At 33.1% G+C, this 22,896-nt stretch overlaps 2 protein-coding genes across 6 annotated transcripts in view; one reads left to right on the plus strand and one right to left on the minus strand.

Annotated features, from left to right (window-relative positions):
• The window catches only part of LOC141457867 (uncharacterized), a 159,120-nt gene extending 138,109 nt beyond the window's left edge, over positions 1 to 21,011 (minus strand). The window contains exons 1-4 of one of the 5 annotated variants that reach the window (XM_074135196.1): positions 20,529 to 21,011; positions 20,227 to 20,260; positions 19,829 to 20,144; positions 18,300 to 18,900 (exon numbers count right to left, since the gene is read on the minus strand). The gene's annotated coding sequence lies outside the window, so the exon portion shown is untranslated. Of the gene's footprint in view, positions 1 to 15,282; positions 17,946 to 18,299; positions 18,901 to 19,828; positions 20,145 to 20,226 lie in introns of those variants that run through there. The other 4 variants (XR_012460585.1, XM_074135195.1, XR_012460587.1 and 1 more) reach the window with 4 other exon arrangements.
• LOC141457862 (EGFR adapter protein-like) overlaps positions 11,746 to 22,896 on the plus strand; it is a 454,378-nt gene continuing 443,227 nt past the window's right edge. Inside the window, exon 1 of the mRNA XM_074135185.1 lies at positions 11,746 to 11,893. Within this exon, the coding sequence (XP_073991286.1) occupies positions 11,815 to 11,893 (79 nt within the window). The 5' untranslated portion in view covers positions 11,746 to 11,814. The remainder of the gene's footprint in view (positions 11,894 to 22,896) is intronic.

A 22,896-nucleotide genomic window follows, 5' to 3' on the forward strand; every position in this document is an offset into this window, starting at 1 on the left:
TCATCCCTTTATATCTTCTACCTTTTTAGATCTGTGCACAAAATAACTGTAGTTTATAATTAAGAAAAACAAAGTGTACAAGAAAACAAAATTTCATACCAATACGTGGTTCACAGTGGAAGATATAAAACGGCCACAATTTGACAGAAATTCATGACCCAAAAAATTTTCAACCCTTTATATCTTCTAAAATTATAGATCTGTGCACACATTAACTATAGTTTATAATTGAGAAAAACAAAGTGTACAAGAGAACAAAATTCCATACCAATACGTGGTTCACAGTGGGATATATAAAACGGCCACAATTTTACAGAATTTCATGACCCAAAAAATTTTCAACCCTTTATATCTTCTAAAATTATAGATCTGTGCACAAAATAACTATAGTTTATAATTGAGAAAAACAAAGTGTACAAGAGAACCAAATTCCATACCAATACGTGGTTCACAGTGGGAGATATAAAACGGCCACAATCTTACAGAATTTCTTGACTTAAAAAATTTTCAACCCTGTATATCTTCTAAAATTATAGATCTGTGCACAAAATAACTATAGTTTATAATTGAAAAAACAAAGTGTACAAGAGAACAAAATTCCATACCAATACGTGGTTCACAGTGGGAGATATAAAACGGCCACAATTTTACAGAATTTTATGACCCAAAAAATTTTCAACCCTTTATATCTTCTACCTTTTTAGATCTGTGCACAAATTAACTATAGTTTATAATTGAGAAAAACAAAGTGTACAAGAGAACACAATTCCATACCAATACGTGCTTCACAGTGGGAGATATAAAACGGCCACAATTTTACAGAATTTCATGACCCAAAAAATTTTCAACCCTGTATATCTTCTAAAATTATAGATCTGTGCACAAATTAACTATAGTTTATAATTGAGAAAAACAAAGTGTACAAGAGAACAAAATTCCATACCAATACGTGGTTCACAGTGGGAGATATAAAACGGCCACAATTTTACAGAATTTCATGACCCAAAAAATTTTCAACCCTTTATATTTTCTACCTTTTTAGATCTGTGCACAAATTAACTATAGTTTATAATTGAGAAAAACAAAGTGTACAAGAGAACAAAATTCCATACCAATACGTGGTTCACAGTGGGAGATATAAAACGGCCACAATTTTACAGAATTTCATGACCCAAAAAATTTTCAACCCTTTATATCTTCTACCTTTTTAGATCTGTGCACAAAATAACTATAGTTTATAATTGAGAAAAACAAAGTGTATATGAGAACAAAATTCCATACTAATACGTGGTTCACAGTGGGAGATTTAGTACGGCCATAATTTTACAGAATTTCATGACCCAAAAAATTTTCAACCCTTTATATCTTCTACCTTTTTAGATCTGTGCACAAAATAAGTATAGTTTATAATTGAGAAAAACAAAGTGTACAAGAGAACAAAATTCCATATCAATACGTGGTTCACAGTGAGAGATATAGAACGGCAACAATTTTACAGAGTTTCATGACCCAAAAAATTTTCAACCCTTTATATCTTCTAAAATTATAGATCTGTGCACAAAATAACTATAGTTTATAAATGAGATAAACAAAGTGTACAAGAGAACAAAATTCTATACCAATACGTGGTTCACAGTGGGAGATATAAAACGGCCACAATTTTACAGAATTTCATGACCCAAAAAATTTTCAACCCTTTATATTTTCTACCTTTTTAGATCTGTGCACAAAATAACTATAGTTTATAATTGAGAAAAACAAAGTGTATAAGAGAACAAAATTCCATACTAATACGTGGTTCAAAGTGGGAGATATAAAACGGCCACAATTTTACAGAATTTCATGACCCAAAAAATTTTCAACCCTGTATATCTTCTAAAATTATAGATCTGTGCACAAATTAACTATAGTTTATAATTGAGAAAAACAAAGTGTACAAGAGAACAAAATTCCATACCAATACGTGGTTCACAGTGGGAGATATAAAACGGCCACAATTTTACAGAATTTCATGACCCAAAAAATTTTCAACCCTTTATATCTTCTACCTTTTTAGATCTGTGCACAAATTAACTATAGTTTATAATTGAGAAAAACAAAGTGTACAAGAGAACAAAATTCCATACCAATACGTGGTTCACAGTGGGAGATATAGAACGGCCACAATTTTACAGAATTTCATGACCCAAAAAATTTTCAACCCTTTATATCTTCTAAAATTATAGATCTGTACACAAAATAACTATAGTTTATAATTGAGAAAAACAAAGTGTACAAGAGAACAAAATTCCATACCAATACGTGGTTCACAGTGGGAGATATAAAACGGCAACAATTTTACAGAATTTCATGTCCCTAAAATTTTTCAACCCTTTATATCTTCTAAAATTATAGATCTGTGCACAAATTAACTATAGTTTATAATTGAGAAAAACAAAGTGTACAAGAGAACAAAATTCCATAGCAATACGTGGTTCACAGTGGGAGATATAAAACGGCCACAATTTTACAGAATTTCATGACCCAAAAAATTTTCAACCCTTTATATCTTCTACCTTTTTAGATCTGTGCACAAATTAACTATAGTTTATAATTGAGAAAAACAAAGTGTACAAGAGAACAAAATTCCATACCAATACGTGGTTCACAGTGGGAGATATAGAACGGCAACAATTTTACAGAATTTCATGACCCAAAATATTTTCAACCCTGTATATCTTCTAAAATTATAGATCTGTGCACAAATTAACTATAGTTTATAATTGAGAAAAACAAAGTGTACAAGAGAACAAAATTCCATACCAATACGTGGTTCACAGTGGGAGATATAAAACGGCCACAATTTTACAGAATTTCATGACCCAAAAAATTTTCAACCTTTTTTATCTTTTACCTTTTTAGATCTGGGCACAAATTAACTATAGTTTATAATTGAGAAAAACAAAGTGTACAAGAGACAAAATTCCATACCAATACGTGGTTCACAGTGGGAGATATAAAACGGCCACAATTTTACAGAATTTCATGACCCAAAAAATTTTCAACCCTTTATATCTTCTAAAATTATAGATCTGTGCACAAAATAACTATAGTTTATAATTGAGAAAAACAAAGTGTATAAGAGAACAAAATTCCATACTAACACGTGGTTCACAGTGGGAGATATAAAACGGCCACAATTTTACAGAATTTCATGACCCAAAAAATTTTCAACCCTTTATATCTTCTAAAATTATAGATCTGTGCACAAATTAACTATAGTTTATAATTGAGAAAAACAAAGTGTACAAGAGAACACAATTCCATACCAATACGTGCTTCACAGTGGGAGATATAAAACGGCCACAATTTTACAGAATTTCATGACCCAAAAAATTTTCAACCCTGTATATCTTCTAAAATTATAGATCTGTGCACAAATTAACTATAGTTTATAATTGAGAAAAACAAAGTGTACAAGAGAACAAAATTCCATACCAATACGTGGTTCACAGTGGGAGATATAAAACGGCCACAATTTTACAGAATTTCATGACCCAAAAAATTTTCAACCCTTTATATCTTCTACCTTTTTAGATCTGTGCACAAATTAACTATAGTTTATAATTGAGAAAAACAAAGTGTACAAGAGAACAAAATTCCATACCAATACGTGGTTCACAGTGGGAGATATAGAACGGCCACAATTTTACAGAATTTCATGACCCAAAAAATTTTCAACCCTTTATATCTTCTAAAATTATAGATCTGTACACAAAATAACTATAGTTTATAATTGAGAAAAACAAAGTGTACAAGAGAACAAAATTCCATACCAATACGTGGTTCACAGTGGGAGATATAAAACGGCAACAATTTTACAGAATTTCATGTCCCTAAAATTTTTCAACCCTTTATATCTTCTAAAATTATAGATCTGTGCACAAATTAACTATAGTTTATAATTGAGAAAAACAAAGTGTACAAGAGAACAAAATTCCATAGCAATACGTGGTTCACAGTGGGAGATATAAAACGGCCACAATTTTACAGAATTTCATGACCCAAAAAATTTTCAACCCTTTATATCTTCTACCTTTTTAGATCTGTGCACAAATTAACTATAGTTTATAATTGAGAAAAACAAAGTGTACAAGAGAACAAAATTCCATACCAATACGTGGTTCACAGTGGGAGATATAGAACGGCAACAATTATACAGAATTTCATGACCCAAAATATTTTCAACCCTGTATATCTTCTAAAATTATAGATCTGTGCACAAATTAACTATAGTTTATAATTGAGAAAAACAAAGTGTACAAGAGAACAAAATTCCATACCAATACGTGGTTCACAGTGGGAGATATAAAACGGCCACAATTTTACAGAATTTCATGACCCAAAAAATTTTCAACCTTTTATATCTTTTACCTTTTTAGATCTGGGCACAAATTAACTATAGTTTATAATTGAGAAAAACAAAGTGTACAAGAGACAAAATTCCATACCAATACGTGGTTCACAGTGGGAGATATAAAACGGCCACAATTTTACAGAATTTCATGACCCAAAAAATTTTCAACCCTTTATATCTTCTAAAATTATAGATCTGTGCACAAAATAACTATAGTTTATAATTGAGAAAAACAAAGTGTATAAGAGAACAAAATTCCATACTAATACGTGGTTCACAGTGGGAGATATAAAACGGCCACAATTTTACAGAATTTCATGACCCAAAAAATTTTCAACCCTTTATATCTTCTAAAATTATAGATCTGTGCACAAATTAACTATAGTTTATAATTGAGAAAAACAAAGTGTACAAGAGAACACAATTCCATACCAATACGTGCTTCACAGTGGGAGATATAAAACGGCCACAATTTTACAGAATTTCATGACCCAAAAAATTTTCAACCCTTTATATCTTCTACCTTTTTAGATCTGTGCACAAAATAACTATAGTTTATAATTGAGAAAAACAAAGTGTATATGAGAACAAAATTCCATACTAATACGTGGTTCACAGTGGGAGATTTAGTACGGCCATAATTTTACAGAATTTCATGACCCAAAAAATTTTCAACCCTTTATATCTTCTACCTTTTTAGATCTGTGCACAAAATAAGTATAGTTTATAATTGAGAAAAACAAAGTGTACAAGAGAACAAAATTCCATATCAATACGTGGTTCACAGTGAGAGATATAGAACGGCAACAATTTTACAGAGTTTCATGACCCAAAAAATTTTCAACCCTTTATATCTTCTAAAATTATAGATCTGTGCACAAAATAACTATAGTTTATAAATGAGATAAACAAAGTGTACAAGAGAACAAAATTCCATACCAATACGTGGTTCACAGTGGGAGATATAAAACGGCCACAATTTTACAGAATTTCATGACCCAAAAAATTTTCAACCCTTTATATTTTCTACCTTTTTAGATCTGTGCACAAATTAACTATAGTTTATAATTGAGAAAAACAAAGTGTACAAGAGAACAAAATTCCATACCAATACGTGGTTCACAGTGGGAGATATAAAACGGCCACAATTTTACAGAATTTCATGACCCAAAAAATTTTCAACCCTTTATATCTTCTACCTTTTTAGATCTGTGCACAAAATAACTATAGTTTATAATTGAGAAAAACAAAGTGTATATGAGAACAAAATTCCATACTAATACGTGGTTCACAGTGGGAGATTTAGTACGGCCATAATTTTACAGAATTTCATGACCCAAAAAATTTTCAACCCTTTATATCTTCTACCTTTTTAGATCTGTGCACAAAATAAGTATAGTTTATAATTGAGAAAAACAATGTGTACAAGAGAACAAAATTCCATATCAATGCGTGGTTCACAGTGAGAGATATAGAACGGCAACAATTTTACAGAGTTTCATGACCCAAAAAATTTTCAACCCTTTATATCTTCTAAAATTATAGATCTGTGCACAAAATAACTATAGTTTATAATTGAGATAAACAAAGTGTATAAGAGAACAAAATTCCATATCAATACGTGGTTCACAGTGGGAGATATAGAAGGGCTATAATTTTACAGAATTTCATGACTCAAATAATTTTCAACCCTTTATATCTTCTAAAATTATAGATCTGTGCACAAATTAACTATAGTTTATAATTGAGAAAAACAAAGTGTACAAGAGAACACAATTCCATACCAATACGTGCATCACAGTGGGAGATATAAAACGGCTACAATTTTACAGAATTTCATGACCCAAAAAATTTTCACCCCTTTATATCTTCTAAATTTATAGATCTGTGCACAAATTAACTATAGTTTATAATTGAGAAAAACAAAGTGTATATGAGAACAAAATTCCATATCAATACGTGGTTCACAGTGGAAGATATAGAACGGCCACAATTTTACAGAATTTCAAGACCCAAATAATTTTCAACCCTTTATATCTTCTACCTTTTTAGATCTGTGAACAAACTATCATAGCTTATAATTTAGAAAAATAAAGTGTATATGAGAACAAAATTCCATATCAATACGTGGTTCACAGTGGGAGATATAGAACGGCAACAATTTTACAGAATTTCATGACCCAAAAAATTTTCAACCCTTTATATCTTCTACCTTTTTAGATCTGTGCACAAAATAACTGTAGTTTATAATTAAGAAAAACAAAGTGTACAAGAGAACAAAATTTCATACCAATACGTGGTTCACAGTGGGAGATATAAAACGGCCACAATTTGACAGAATTTCATGACCCAAAAAATTTTCAACCCTTTATATCTTCTAAAATTATAGATCTGTGCACAAATTAACTATAGTTTATAATTGAGAAAAACAAAGTGTACAAGAGAACACAATTCCATACCAATACGTGCTTCACAGTGGGAGATATAAAACGGCCACAATTTTACAGAATTTCATGACCCAAAAAATTTTCAACCCTGTATATCTTCTAAAATTATAGATCTGTGCACAAATTAACTATAGTTTATAATTGAGAAAAACAAAGTGTACAAGAGAACAAAATTCCATACCAATACGTGGTTCACAGTGGGAGATATAAAACGGCCACAATTTTACAGAATTTCATGACCCAAAAAATTTTCACCCCTTTATATCTTCTAAATTTATAGATCTGTGCACAAATTAACTATAGTTTATAATTGAGAAAAACAAAGTGTACAAGAGAACAAAATTCCATACCAATACGTGGTTCACAGTGGGAGATATAAAACGGCCACAATTTTACAGAATTTCATGACCCAAAAAATTTTCACCCCTTTATATCTTCTAAATTTATAGATCTGTGCACAAATTAACTATAGTTTATAATTGAGAAAAACAAAGTGTATATGAGAACAAAATTCCATATCAATACGTGGTTCACAGTGGAAGATATAGAACGGCCACAATTTTACAGAATTTCAAGACCCAAATAATTTTCAACCCTTTATATCTTCTACCTTTTTAGATCTGTGAACAAACTATCATAGCTTATAATTTAGAAAAATAAAGTGTATATGAGAACAAAATTCCATATCAATACGTGGTTCACAGTGGGAGATATAGAACGGCAACAATTTTACAGAATTTCATGACCCAAAAAATTTTCAACCCTTTATATCTTCTACCTTTTTAGATCTGTGCACAAAATAACTGTAGTTTATAATTAAGAAAAACAAAGTGTACAAGAGAACAAAATTTCATACCAATACGTGGTTCACAGTGGGAGATATAAAACGGCCACAATTTGACAGAATTTCATGACCCAAAAAATTTTCAACCCTTTATATCTTCTAAAATTATAGATCTGTGCACAAATTAACTATAGTTTATAATTGAGAAAAACAAAGTGTACAAGAGAACACAATTCCATACCAATACGTGCTTCACAGTGGGAGATATAAAACGGCCACAATTTTACAGAATTTCATGACCCAAAAAATTTTCAACCCTGTATATCTTCTAAAATTATAGATCTGTGCACAAATTAACTATAGTTTATAATTGAGAAAAACAAAGTGTACAAGAGAACAAAATTCCATACCAATACGTGGTTCACAGTGGGAGATATAAAACGGCCACAATTTTACAGAATTTCATGACCCAAAAAATTTTCAACCTTTTATATCTTTTACCTTTTTAGATCTGTGCACAAATTAACTATAGTTTATAATTGAGAAAAACAAAGTGTACAAGAGAACAAAATTCCATACCAATACGTGGTTCACAGTGGGAGATATAAAACGGCCATAATTTTACAGAATTTCATGACCCAAAAAATTTTCAACCCTTTATATCTTCTAAAATTATAGATCTGTGCACAAAGTAACTATAGTTTATAATTGAGATAAACAAAGTGTATAAGAGAACAAAATTCCATATCAATACGTGGTTCACAGTGGGAGATATAGAAGGGCTATAATTTTACAGAATTTCATGACCCAAATCATGGTTAAATGTGAGAGTAAGGTAGTGCTATCTAAGTCTAGTGAGTCGCTAACATGGTTAAATGTGAGTGTATGTTGGTCCTATCTAAGTATAGTGAGTGGTAAACATTGTTAAATGTGAGTGTAAGGTGGTCTTATCTATTGTGAGTGGTAAACATGGTTAAATGTGAGTGTAAGGTGGTCCTATCTAAGTCTAGTGTGTGGTAAACATGGTGAAATGTGAGAGTAAGTTGGTCCTATCTAAGTCTAGTGAGTGGTAAACATGGTTAAATGTGAGAGTAAGGTGGTGCTATCTAAGTCTAGTGAGTGGTAAACATGGTTAAATGTGAGTGTAAGGTGGTCCTATCTAAGTATAGTGAGTGGTAAACATGGTTAATTGTGAGTGTAAGGTGGTCCTATCTAAGTCTAGTGAGTGGTAAACATGGTTAAGTGTGAGAGTAAGGTTGTGCTATCTAAGTCTAGTGAGTGGTAAACATGGTTAAATGTGAGAGTAAGGTGGTGCTATCTAAGTCTAGTGAGTGGTAAACATGGTTAAATGTGAGTGTAAGGTGGTCCTATCTAAGTATAGTGAGTGGTAAACATGGTTAAATGTGAGAGTAAGGTGGTCCTATCTAAGTATAGTGAGTGGTAAACATGGTTAAATGTGAGAGTAAGGTGGTCCTATCTAAGTATAGTGAGTGGTAAACATGGTTAAATGTGAGTGTAAGGTGGTCCTATCTAAGTCTAGTGAGTGGTAAACATGGTTAAATGTGAGTGTAAGGTGGTCCTATCTAAGTCTAGTGAGTGGTAAACATGGTTAAATGTGAGAGTAAGGTGGTCCTATCTAAGTATAGTGAGTGGTAAAGATGGTTATATGAGAGTGTAAGGTGGTCCTATCTAAGTCTAGTGAGTGGTAAACATGGTTAAATGTGAGAGTAAGGTGGTCCTATCTAAGTATAGTGAGTGGTAAACATGGTTAAATGTGAGTGTAAGGTGGTCCTATCTAAGTCTAGTGAGTGGTAAACATGGTTAAATGTGAGAGTAAGGTGGTCCTATCTAAGTATAGTGAGTGGTAAACATGGTTAAATGTGAGTGTAAGGTGGTCCTATCTAAGTCTAGTGAGTGGTAAACATGGTTAAATGTGAGTGTAAGGTGGTCCTATCTAAGTATAGTGAGTGGTAAACATGGTTAAATGTGAGTGTAAGGTGGTCCTATCTAAGTATAGTGAGTGGTAAACATGGTTATATGTGAGTGTAAGGTGGTCCTATCTAAGTATAGTGAGTGGTAAACATGGTTATATGTGAGTGTAAGGTGGTCCTATCTAAGTCTAGTGAGTGGTAAACATGGTTATATGTGAGTGTAAGGTGGTCCTATCTAAGTATAGTGAGTGGTAAACATGGTTATATGTGAGTGTAAGGTGGTCCTATCTAAGTATAGTGAGTGGTAAACATGGTTAAATGTGAGTGTAAGGTGGTCCTATCTAAGTCTAGTGAGTGGTAAACATGGTTAAATGTGAGTGTAAGGTGGTCCTATCTAAGTATAGTGAGTGGTAAACATGGTTAAATGTGAGAGTAAGTTGGTCCTATCTAAGTCTAGTGAGTGGTAAACATGGTTAAATGTGAGAGTAAGGTGGTGCTATCTAAGTATAGTGAGTGGTAAACATGGTTAAATGTGAGAGTAAGTTGGTCCTATCTAAGTCTAGTGAGTGGTAAACATGGTTAAATGTGAGTGTAAGGTGGTCCTATCTAAGTATAGTGAGTGGTAAACATGGTTAAATGTGAGAGTAAGTTGGTCCTATCTAAGTCTAGTGAGTGGTAAACATGGTTAAGTGTGAGAGTAAGGTGGTGCTATCTAAGTCTAGTGAGTGGTTAACATGGTTAAATGTGAGAGTAAGGTGGTGCTATCTAAGTCTAGTGAGTGGTAAACATGGTTAAATGTGAGTGTAAGGTGGTCCTATCTAAGTATAGTGAGTGGTAAACATGGTTAAATGTGAGAGTAAGGTGGTCCTATCTAAGTATAGTGAGTGGTAAACATGGTTAAATGTGAGTGTAAGGTGGTCCTATCTAAGTCTAGTGAGTGGTAAACATGGTTAAATGTGAGTGTAAGGTGGTCCTATCTAAGTATAGTGAGTGGTAAACATGGTTAAATGTGAGTGTAAGGTGGTCCTATCTAAGTCTAGTGAGTGGTAAACATGGTTAAATGTGAGAGTAAGGTGGTCCTATCTAAGTCTAGTGAGTGGTAAACATGGTTATATGTGAGTGAGTGTAAGGTGGTCCTATCTAAGTATAGTGAGTGGTAAACATGGTTATATGTGAGTGTAAGGTGGTCCTATCTAAGTCTAGTGAGTGGTAAACATGGTTAAATGTGAGAGTAAGGTGGTCCTATCTAAGTATAGTGAGTGGTAAACATGGTTAAATGTGAGTGTAAGGTGGTCCTATCTAAGTATAGTGAGTGGTAAACATGGTTATATGAGAGTGTAAGGTGGTCCTATCTAAGTCTAGTGAGTGGTAAACATGGTTATATGTGAGTGTAAGGTGGTCCTATATAAGTCTTGAGTGTTAGCAACATGGTATAGATGAGACACCAGACTGGTAGAATGAAGGTGCCAAGTTTGGGAAAAGTGATAATATTGATAGAGAAGAGGCACCAGCTAGGCGGAATAAAGATGCATTTATCCGATTCTGGTTTAACCGTTGGCAATGTTTGGTTTTAAAAATTTAATCTCTCATATTTTGATTAAATTAAAAGTTTAATCGTCCAAAGTGATTAAAACTAAATTTGGAATTTAATTCAATCAATTAAAATTCTAATTATTTAATTTTAATTTTAATCTTAATTTTTAGTTATGATTAAAAATTTTAATTGATTAAATTCCGATTAAATTAAAAGTGAATTTAATTTCAATCAACTAATTTTGGCCGATTAAAATTAAATTTCGGTTTAATTCAATTGTTTTTTAATTGATTAAATTTTTGCCCAACTCTGTCTGTTATTAATTTAACAGTTAGCTTATTTGTCTAAAAAAAAAAATAAATATGACTTTTACTTAGTTTAACTATTTTCTTAAGAAATTAAATTTGTAAACAAAATTAACATTCCGAGGAAAAGATGTTTAATTTGGGTAAATAGTAGTTTTATTAGATTGAAAATTAAAACATTATTTATTCACAATAAGAGACTTTTAAAATTCAAATTAAAAAAAAAAATCATAAATATTAAAATGAAAAATCAAAGTAGAACCTTTCTTTTACAAAGCTGCGCATGTGTAAAATATGATAGTGTTGAGAGGCGGCTAAAAGTGGGCATACCCATCCAATATAGTCAGTACACGGCCGGCAGAGTTCGCCACCTGTATACACCACTTTTGCCGCCTCCGGGGATTGGACCATGTGACTATGTCGGAATATCAGACGACTTCCACACGTCCAAGATCGTCAACACTAGGTCGTAGCAGTACTGCCACAGAACTGGGTGGTATGTGTGATTATTATAATTATTAAAAACGACTTAATTTTTTTTTTTTTTACTTCAAAGATAATTTTATGTAGTATCTACTTAATATAATTTAGTCTTGTTGCTATTATATTTCACAGTGCTTAAAAAAAACCTAATGACATTTCCAAAGTTCTGAATGTATTCTTTAGCAAGTCATGGTTACTGACACAGCTTCAGGAATCTTGAAATACAGAATAATCGGATCACCTTGGCGCCACATTCCAGCTACTAAGTATAATTTCAAGTATGCTTACGTTTCTTGGATCAACCCTTTTTATATACCTGCCGATACCACCCCGTAGCCTTATTATGACTTATTTGACTTCTTCAAAGTCATAATAGATTAATAGCTCGTAGAAACCTGCAAATTGTAGATATCTCCTTTAGGATAATGATTCAAATAATTGGACCAGCTCTTAGGCGGCAAATGGGGAGTGTTGTTTTTCCAATTGTTTGATATAGCTGCTTTCTTTTGCTGCTGAAATCTGCACACTTCTCCTCTGATTAAAGTGTCAATAAAAAATTAAAATTGTCTTAAATATATGTGGCTCCAGAAAATATACCCATATCATTACGACCTCCTTATACGCAGAAATTTACCTTTAGTTCATGTACAAGTAAGAAAATCATTGCAAGTAATGTTCATTATCATCTAAAGTTTAGATTCTAGACACATTCTCTATTTAGTTATATTTCTCGGTACATTTAGATATTCTTTGTGATTATTTGTGTTCAACCTCAAGAACAATTGGTCGAACCTTTTTTTTTTTTAATGCGTTGAAGAACTTCTTTTAGCTAATAATAAGATTTTTAGGAAAAAAAAAAGAACAAGCGTGAAGTTAACTTCAGCATCTTGTTGAAGAACATCTTCATCTGCGGAGGAAATTTGTTGCGATGGTTCTATATTAAATGAGGAAACATCAGTACCTAGATTAACGAATGAGTAATGCACAATGCGTTTGAACGAACACCTTAACTTTAATCAAGGCTTTGACCACGTTTGTGTCTCAAAACAGCCCCAAAATCACCTCTCTAGATTTACTATAATTTAAAGTCCTACCTTTGAGTAACTTCTCCAATCGTTATGAGTCTTACTTCATCTCTAAGATGTCTTGTTACTTACTTGTCATTACACTGATTATAGCTAACCAAGTGATTAAAGAATTTTACGATTTCTATTTGGAATAGAACCTGCTTTGATCCACAAGGATATCAAAACTTTTACGCTCAGTCTCTGGAATAAGCTCCTTAGGTTGATCTCTTGCCTGAGATACCTTTACATGAAAAAAAGAGTACGCCACACTCTTGAGAGTAGATTGTGCGAGAAACATGATGGAGCACTAATCCACACATCAGCTTTAGTCAGTGCAGGCTATCTTCACAAAATACAGGCTGAAGAGTGTTTTTTTGATTCGTTCTAAGATTAAGCCCGTGTTTACATTTATGTTTTGCTTTGGGTGGCTTTGCTCTGTCCTAACCTAATCATAATAAAAAAGGTCAATACAAACTAGTACCTATTCTCAAATAATGAATTATCTTTATTCATAACACATAACAGGCTTCTTGTACTTGACATTCTAATAGCATTAACCTTTTAACCTTGTTAACAAGAAGTCATTTTTTTTCTTTTTCTAAAGTTAAGTAGTCATTAAATTTAAATATATATGAAGCAAATCATCCACAACTTTCTCTTTTTGGATTTATAGCAATTCTGAGATTTTTTATTTATTCAGCCTGCTTTCTACAAGGTGAATATGCAGGTAACAAATAATACCCAACTTAAACAAATATAATATTCGAAATCGGCAAGCTTAAGCGAACAGTATATAAAATATAAATATTATTTATGAACAGCTACAATTAGGGTTGCCAACTCTATGAAGTTCCAAAAAAGGACACCCTAAAAAAATTAGGCACATTCAGGGCCGTCGACAGGATTTTGGGGCCCAGGAATGTATATCATTCGTTTTCCTTTCTTTAGGTATACATGCAGAGACTCCGGGCTCCGGTAAAAAGTCCCCTCTCCCCCTGTCTGCAATATGGCCTGGGTACATTTATATCTTACATACTTATTCATGAAAAGAATCAATAACCTGTTAACATATTCAGTTCAGTTAGAGCAGAAAAACGACACGCCAAATGAAGAAGTCTCAGAAGTCAGAACTTAAATCAAAATTATAATAAAATAAATTAGATTTGTGTGAACAATATCTGAAAAAAAGGCGTCCTTTCCTAATTTAAGAAAGGACAAGGACAACCGGGTGTTAAAAAAAGGACTGAACTTTCTAAAAAAGGGCAGTTGGCAACCCTAACTACAATGGTCAGTTATTACCGTAAACGTAAGAAAGCTCGCACAACGGCCAAAACTTTCTTCTATATGGAGTCTTCTATAACCTTTTAATTGTCAGGGCGGGCAACTTAAAACATCTGCGGTTTGGGGTGCCATAAGTTACACCAAGTCAATGTACCAAAAAACAAACTTCGCAGATACAGCTTTTAAATGGAAACATCCTAAGTATTCCAGTGGAATTATACTATCTATTATTTAAATATATACAATGTATTGTATATATGATATGTATTAATATGCTTCTAAAAGATTACTTCACATAATAGTCTGCACTGGAAATACTCTATTTTCAGTATTTCCTAAGTTTCATAACTTAAGCTAGAACCCATGGTGGATTTAGAGCTAGAATGGTTGGTATTACTTCAGTAAAGTTAGGAATGCTTTAATTACACTTGTGCATATTATGTATGTATATGTTTATGGCTTTGGGTGAAAGTTTAAATTTAAACTTTATGTATTTCTCTGGTAAATAGTTATTTGTGGCGAAAATGGTAGAGCCTAGAATTGAAAATAATAAATCTCACTTCTGTCATTATTTTTATTATTCTGTCATTATTTGCACCAAGAGAGGTTAAGTAATGAATGTTAGAATGAAGATCAATATTGTAAACTGTTCTTGCTTCGACAAGCTCGAAAAATGTTTTTAAAAATTGTTCTGTACGTTAAATGTGAGGTCAGCAAAACTCAAGAATAAAAAAATATCATATTGGACGACAGTTTCAAGAGCCACCAATGAACTTGTTCGTATACTTTAAAACGAAATCAGCTGTGAAGAAATACCATTTTAAGTGAAAAGATTCTCCAATTTTGAACAGTATTTTAGCCGTACTTGCCAGCATTTACTGTAAATCCAGACTGTATAACGTCATTCACTTAAGAAAATTGTAGTTATCGCCAATTTTTTGTAAGTCCATTTTATCATTTAGTTACTTCTTCAAATAATGATACCAAGTTTAAAAAAAGCTCTATTGTGGCTATGTCATGGACACGGCCGTGTTTTGTACGTGAATACGTTTACATAACGGGTTATATTTTTTATATAAAATATTTTTATTTATGTATTTAGGATGAAATCAAGGAAACAAATAATTACTGTGTTACAATATAGCTTTATTCATTATAGGTCTGTGATACGAAAAGTACGACACAAATGGCATACAAGATACATCGAGATTTCTGGTAAACGTTAAATCAATATAGGTATTACCTAACGTTGTTGAAGTTTCAATATTAGACAAATTGAACTCGCTGAGCATGAAGTCGGGCAATGAGCGGTTTTGTGAGACATAGTCTCCAACTATCATAATTGGTGTAGTAGGATCAGGCTCGTAATCGGGTATAATTTTAGAGAGGTTTTTGGAATATTTTAACAACGATCGTAACATAGTTTAATTTCTGCTAACGCTGTGCCCGGATGGATATACACACACCCGAGTATGAATTTGATGATGCCCATTGGCCTTTTTCGTTTACTAGACAGACATCACCAGCTTTTGCGTCTTTCATTTCCAAATAAATTTCCGAAATGTCAATGTTAACTCTATTACAATCAGGTGAAGCTATTGATGTTGCGATAAATGGCGAATCCACCGGCTTTGCGACTTTTACCATTCGATTGTTCTTGAGAAGCCCTAGCCAACCGTATACGATCTCTGTATTTGGTTTTGGCTTTTCGACGCGTAAAGGCCGACATTATATATTTTTGATAATATTTTTTTACACTAATGTTTTATATACAATCTAGATTGTGACGACAGCTGACGATTAAAACTTAAACGAACATCGCAGCTTCGTCCGAGTCAAAAGTTATACTAATTGCAAATCTCGATACGCAGCAAAATTATCTCAAAATGGCGGCGCTTCCTCCTCCACCGCGCGCTTATCGTAATGAATTCTTTGATCTTTTAGCTATCCAGTGGTCTAATTTAATTTTGGATGTAGACGATAGATTCGAAACTATAATGCCAAACTGTATCCCCTGATTTTGTTATCATTAGATTTTTTGGATTGCCACCATATGATTCAAATTTAAAGAAGTATTCACGTCAAAAATCAGAAAAGCGCGATTTAGGCAAAGTCATGTGAGTTATCCCAGGTTTTTTTTTTCTTACCAGTAATTGTGTCCAGCACATTAGAATTACAAGAGAAAACAGCGCTAACAGTTTTTGCAGTTTAATTTCCATATTTGTCTTTTACAATGTCTGTTTTAATTTTCTTTTTCTGGCCAAGAAAAAACTAAAACTGAAAAGAAAATGCCCAAGAAGGCATTCAGCCAGCACAGGGTGGTATACAGAAACTTGCCAGCGAAGACAAAGAGGAGTTTCAAAGCTACCTCCTACACAACATGGAGAGTTTCCCAGTGTTTGGAAGGACAAAAGAATTTTCTACTTATTAGGGTCATTACGTTTAATAGAGCTTTAGCGAGGAGGTGAGGGAGCTTTAAAGCCAGTAAATTCTTACGCCGGATACCGTCACCCTCTTCTGCTCTCTTTAACTCCACAGCTTCCTCCAGCTAGTAAAATGTCTTCTTCTCCGCGCACATTCTGGAATTTTGTTTGTGTGTCGGTCGGTAGTGGGTTTTTCTTTTTATTTTGTTCCACTCTCTAAGTACCTTGGAGAGAAGTACCAGTGGTATTTCTTGGCCAGCTAAATTTATACTCCACCTGGTCTCACCTAGTATATATCACTGCTTGCCAGATATCTAAATTTACATTATTCCCCAATTTAATAAAATAACTTAATCGAGTTCATTTAGTTTTCTCAATCCTTAACTAACTTCCATCTATTCACTTCCTTTTTCTGTTGTTTAGTCCAGACCAGGGGCCCCCTGAGGACATTTATCCGGCCCCCGCCGCACTTCCGGAAGAGGCATCTCTTTCATTGGTGGTCAGTGAGAGAAGCACTATATGTGGCGGTGCCGTAAAGCGCAAAACAGTAATACTTCCGATGACGCGGGGGATGCACGCGTCACGGCTCCGAAAAATAACAGCAGAAGTAGGAAGAAAGGCAAAGCACTATAACCAAACTGGACATTGACCATCCCATTAGCCAAAAACTGGCCCATAATTCCCACAGAAATACTGGGCAGTTTGTTGATTTAAATTTACTTGTTCTTTATTTGAAATATTCTATTTGTTTCCGTTTTGTATTTTTTACATTTTGTAGTCCGGCCCTCCAACGGTCTGAGGGACAGTGAACTGTGGCCCACTGTGTAAAAAGTTTGGGGTCCCTTGGTCTACACTCTCCAGAACTCCTTGATGGAGTTCACCCTCCTTCTCAACACCAAGCCGACGGACATTGAGCAATATCGAAGATCAAGTTCTTCAGTAGCCAGCTCCGTCCCAACGTTTGCTGATTCAATTTATTTTTTTACCTATTCTTTTATCTAAAAAAGTAAAAAACGTAAAAAAAAATCGTATAAAATACAAATTATATATTTCAAATCTAAGTCGACAATCAACTTTTAGTCAAAAACAATCAACCAGAAATGGAACACTTTCTTGAAGAAATTTTTTCCCGAAAATAGCTCCAATCGATTTCTCTGAACTTTGTAAACTCCTTGCGCACATGTAGATCTGTATCGTTTTTTGCCAATATTGTCTCAGGAGGAACAGTTCTTGAAGCAATACTAGGATAGACGTGGGATTAGGCTTCAACAATTCGATTACACATTCTGCTCACCTATATCAAATAGACATTAAACTGCTTATTTATTTGAAATTGTTTTTCCCACAGAAATAATTGATTTTGAACAAAAATCTTATGAATCAATGCAGGCCTTCTTCTTTTTTAAATTAATTGCTAAACTTTTTCGTCTCGCAAAAATTTTAAAAAATTACGTCAATTAGATTTTATTCTTGTTAAATTATACTTTCCTAGAGAAGCTGAGTTGTTTCAATATCTTGTGTGAAGCAGAGTATGAGAGTAATCTTATCTAGCACCAGCCATCAGCAGTAAGGAATACCTCATTAAAGACAAAAATGAAGGAAAAAAGTTCTACCTTTTTGAGCAATAGGAATATGAACTGTGCCTTACCTTAGATGCACCTAAAGGCGTTCCTAGATGAATGAATGCACCCTGTGGGTGTGAATGACGGCAAGGATGTTAGGAGAGAATTGATCGTACGAACTAAGCAGAGGTATCACATCGCCCTCCTTAGTTATAACATACTACCACTTTAAGAGTGCAGCTTCCTTTGTCTTTTAAAGCACACTTGACACCTTTCAAACCGTAAGCAGCTTTCACTCTACAGGAAGGCAAGTTCTGTATAGAATTATTTTAATGCACGAATGATTTGTTTAAACACGGGTACCGTTATTCAAAAAAAGTGTAGAATTCAAGGTACAATTCATTATGTAGACGTGTTTATTCGCGCGCATTTGAAACAGTATTATTTATTTATAAAGTAAATAATAATTAATAAACAAACCACAAATCTAATTAAGAACCACAAACAGCTGTTTAATTATGATACGTTTTAATAGTAATACAAATATGTGATTGGTCCAACTTGTGGTTAAAACCACTGCGTTTTATCTCAAGAGTTCCTTCAATTAAAGTTTATTCCCTCACACTCACACGACTTTTTCTTTCATATTTCATGTAATTGAATGTCGTTTTAAGTTGAAAATTAGTGCTAAAAAGATTAATTAAATATTACAAAAGATCAGAGTAATAAAGTATTGTTTGAAGCCAAGGTCCCAGAACCACGGTTAGAGATAAATGTTTCAAACCAAACTGATAGATTAGACCTACAATACGTTTTGTGTGACGTCGAAACGTTTGTATGACCTAAAATATATTTTCACTGGTTAAGTAAAATGATAAAACTGTCCCTTTTGTTGAAAGCCAAATGTTAGAAGTGTAACTTACGTCACATTAATTAACGATAATGAAAACTTGTTATAAACTAAAACGCCAAACACAAGTAGAACGTTAAATTTTAAAGTAAACAGTAAATTAATAACCTCTAGGGAGATTTATAAACTTTGGATGTTTATAATTAACTGTGTTAAAGTAAAAATATATGTATATTTTACGTATTCTCTGTTTTAGAGGTCAGAATTTTATGATAAATAGTTTAAATTGAATATTCTTCTAACATCATTATGTGTTTAATTAAACTTTCTCACTCTAGGTAGGATGAGGGAAAATTTATTTAATATACAAGGTAAGGCTGCCTGTGAATCCATTACAGTATAAACTAGGAAAAAGATTTAGAGCCAACACTTAGAGAAAGAATTGTTACCCTGCCTCCTGGCAAAAAAAAAAAGTGTAAAATCATTTTTCACTAACAAATTTCTTAAAACATAACTTGTATGTCGAAATAGTAACTGAATGTGCGCCAGATCTCCCCAATCCTTCCTAGAAGTACATATGCACCTCATTATTTGGTGACCAAAGTCCCTAGGGAACCCCGAGAAAGAGAGGAAGTGGTGGCAAATTGAGGTGATCACTCTTTAAAGCCTTTAAACAAGGAAGTACATCCTCCTTCACCACTTGACATTGTTGAGGAGGTCAAATACCCTTCCAAGCCACACTGTTAATTAGAAAAGGCTACTTACTCCGAGCGAGCGTTCAGAGTGCATCAAAGGATCTGTTTTCCTTCCAATTACGCTTTGGTCATCCAACCTTCGGATCACACGAAGCCTTGTGATGGGGCAAGTGAAGGACTGCGAAGAAAGTGCAGCAGTAATCTGGGATATTTTGCTACCTAGCACAGCATATTCCCTTCCCTCTCCGGATGTTCTGAGGATGACTTGTTTTGCCTACTATCAGCAAGATGGAGAGGTATGAGTCAGAAGATTACTTCCTGCTTCTAGGGGCAGTTTTCCAAAAAGGGGCCACAAAGAAGTAGCGAATGGGTTTCGCCTTTCCAAGCTAGCATGCAATAAAATAAAAAATATGTATTTAAAATAAAGTTTTTCAAACAAACATATTTTTCAATAATATCTTTATTTACCTGGAGTGAGAGGTACACTTCTTTGTTCTATTATCTTGAACAAAAGTTTTACTTAACAAGTTTACCATGTAAGCCATAAGTTTTAATTCATTTAGAAAAGAAAAGTAAAAAAAAAGTTTAAAGGAACTTAGAAAGATAAGATTTGAAAAAAATAAAATTAAATGGAAAAGTTTTTAATTTAAAATAAGAGGGTGAAAGAAGAAATAAGATGAGCTGGGCTACACATATATTGATGGCCAAGAACTTGAAATTACTTTTCTTAAACTGTCTAATTAAAGAAATAACTAAGGTGAGAGACTCACACGAGTTTTCTCGTACTTTAAACTTGTTCTCTGATTGACATACTTCTAATAATATACTCATAAATACATATATGTTAGTAGTTCTGTGAGGGTTATGGTGAATATATAGGTAACAAATAACACCCAACTTTTCATCACATAACAAATATAATGTTCGAAATTGGTAATTTTAAGCGTACAATAAAGAAAATATAAATTCTAACTATAAACAGCTAATATGTCAGTTAATTTCGTAAACAACGCTGGCAAGATCGCACACACACAATCTAACGAGCACAACCGAGAACGTTCCAAGATGGCGTCTTCTTTCTGGTCATCTATAACCTTTATGTAGCCAGTGTGGGCAACTTAAATTATCTGCGGTGTGGGGCGCAACAATAAAAGGTCGTGAATGTGGGAATGAATTGGATCTCACCCAATTAATAAAGATAAAATATTGTAATTTTTTTCGCCATTCAGCAAGTCTACAGTATTAGAATTAAATATCACATATTCTCTAGTATCCAATAAAAATAGCTATTACTGAAGATTAAAGCAACGCAACAGTTAATTTTAAAATACAGCTCTAACCACCACATTTTTGGGGGGTGCCCCAGCCGCGAGCAACTGGTTAAAAGTAATGTATGTAGGGTTTTGAAGGAAGGTATGAATTTTGGATAGCCCTAAAGTGGTTTGACAGGAGGACCAATGCTTCAATAACGATAGACACTTGCTGTAGAATCTAAAGCTTGATATACCTTCAACATGAACTCAAAATTGCGATGCCAAAAACGTGTGGCACTACAGAAAATTAAATGAAAACGTATTTTATCTAATAATTGATAGAAAATGAAAAATTATGTAAAAAAAAATAGAAGTAGGAGAGAACACATCTATTACCTAGAATTACAAGTCATGGAGTGCGGTGAACAAAAGGATCTTTCAGCAGATGAAGATAAACTGGTAGTAATTTGTTTAACCAACAGATAGCAATACCAACGCTCTAGAATCCTAGACAAATGTTTGTGGGCCCGCGCACTACAGTAACCGTTTAAAACGTTCCTTATCTTCAATTTTGCAGTCCTTACCTTCCAACTATTCCCTATAAATGAATTGATAAAATGTTTAAAAAAAATAATGTTACCATCTCTTCAGAATTTTTACTTAAGCACGTTCTTACCAGATGTATTGAGATCTTAATAAGTTTCTTTCTGTATTACGACTGCGTCTAGTTATGTTCTTATTATAAGGCTAGTGAGACGTAAACATGGTTAAATATAAATGCAGAAACTGCATTTATGATTACAGAAATTGCCACTAGAGTTCTCCACCGCTTATTTAATGGTGGCTTACAAGTCTACATTGTGCCCATTTCTCTTTTATCTATTTCACGATTAAACAATACAAATTCTCAACTTTTTTGTTTCTGTTAACGATAATTGTGTAAAACATGAAGTATTATACCAAAAGAAATATTATTTATCGTATTTTTAAAGAAAATTTTTTTTCTTACTTAAACCGAAAGTTTATCAAATACCTATGGGAGAAATGTGGAGAAAAAATTTTTAAATTAATTATTTCATTGAAATTATTGAGTTCGAAGTAGTGGCCAATCACAATGCAGTACAGTTGCAGACTGTGGGCGGGTCACGCCCACCACTAGTGTAGTCACGCCCCGTCCAATGATAGCGAGACATGGGTACTTAACAATGGTGTTTCAATACCTTACACTTATTTTTCTAAATCTTTTACTATTTTCTCATATTTTATTAACTTTTTTTTGTTATTTAAAAAATAATATTAATCGAACGTAGATATTGAGAAAATATGCTAATAAATTATTCAAAATAAAAATCCGTTTTCGAATAGTTTTCGCCAATATTCGACAGTTTCACTTTACTTTCTCATGAAAAGAATCTCGTGTGAACACTCACATGACTTTTTCTTACCATAATTTACGAATGTAATTAAAAAAACAAATTAATGATAATGTTGATAGGATGCGACACATTCCCACTGAACCAAACTATTAATTAAGAAAAAATAGCAATCCAAACTGACATTTAAGCTTAAGTACGCCATTAGATCAGCTTCTAATGAATCCGTTTGGTAAATTCTTAGTAAATCACAGGAAAAGCCTCTCTTTAAAATTTCACTTCCGGTGTACTGATTTTCTTTATTCTTGGAAGTTTGGTTAGAAAATTTAATAATCAAATACTTAGAGGTAGTAAAACCTCAAAATGTCTAATTGGAAGTATAGGAAACCTTATTATACCCCCTCGTAAAATGAGAGTATAAGATGGTCCTATGTAGGTCTTGTGAGTCACCTGCAAGTTTTAAATGCGAATGTAAGGATCTTGGTTTAGTGAATCGTAATGCTTGTGACATT

The sequence above is a fragment of the Rhodnius prolixus genome, unplaced genomic scaffold (genome assembly GCF_049639745.1).
Source record: "Rhodnius prolixus isolate KJV_2025 unplaced genomic scaffold, Rpr scaffold_5, whole genome shotgun sequence".
NCBI lineage: Eukaryota > Metazoa > Arthropoda > Insecta > Hemiptera > Reduviidae > Rhodnius > Rhodnius prolixus.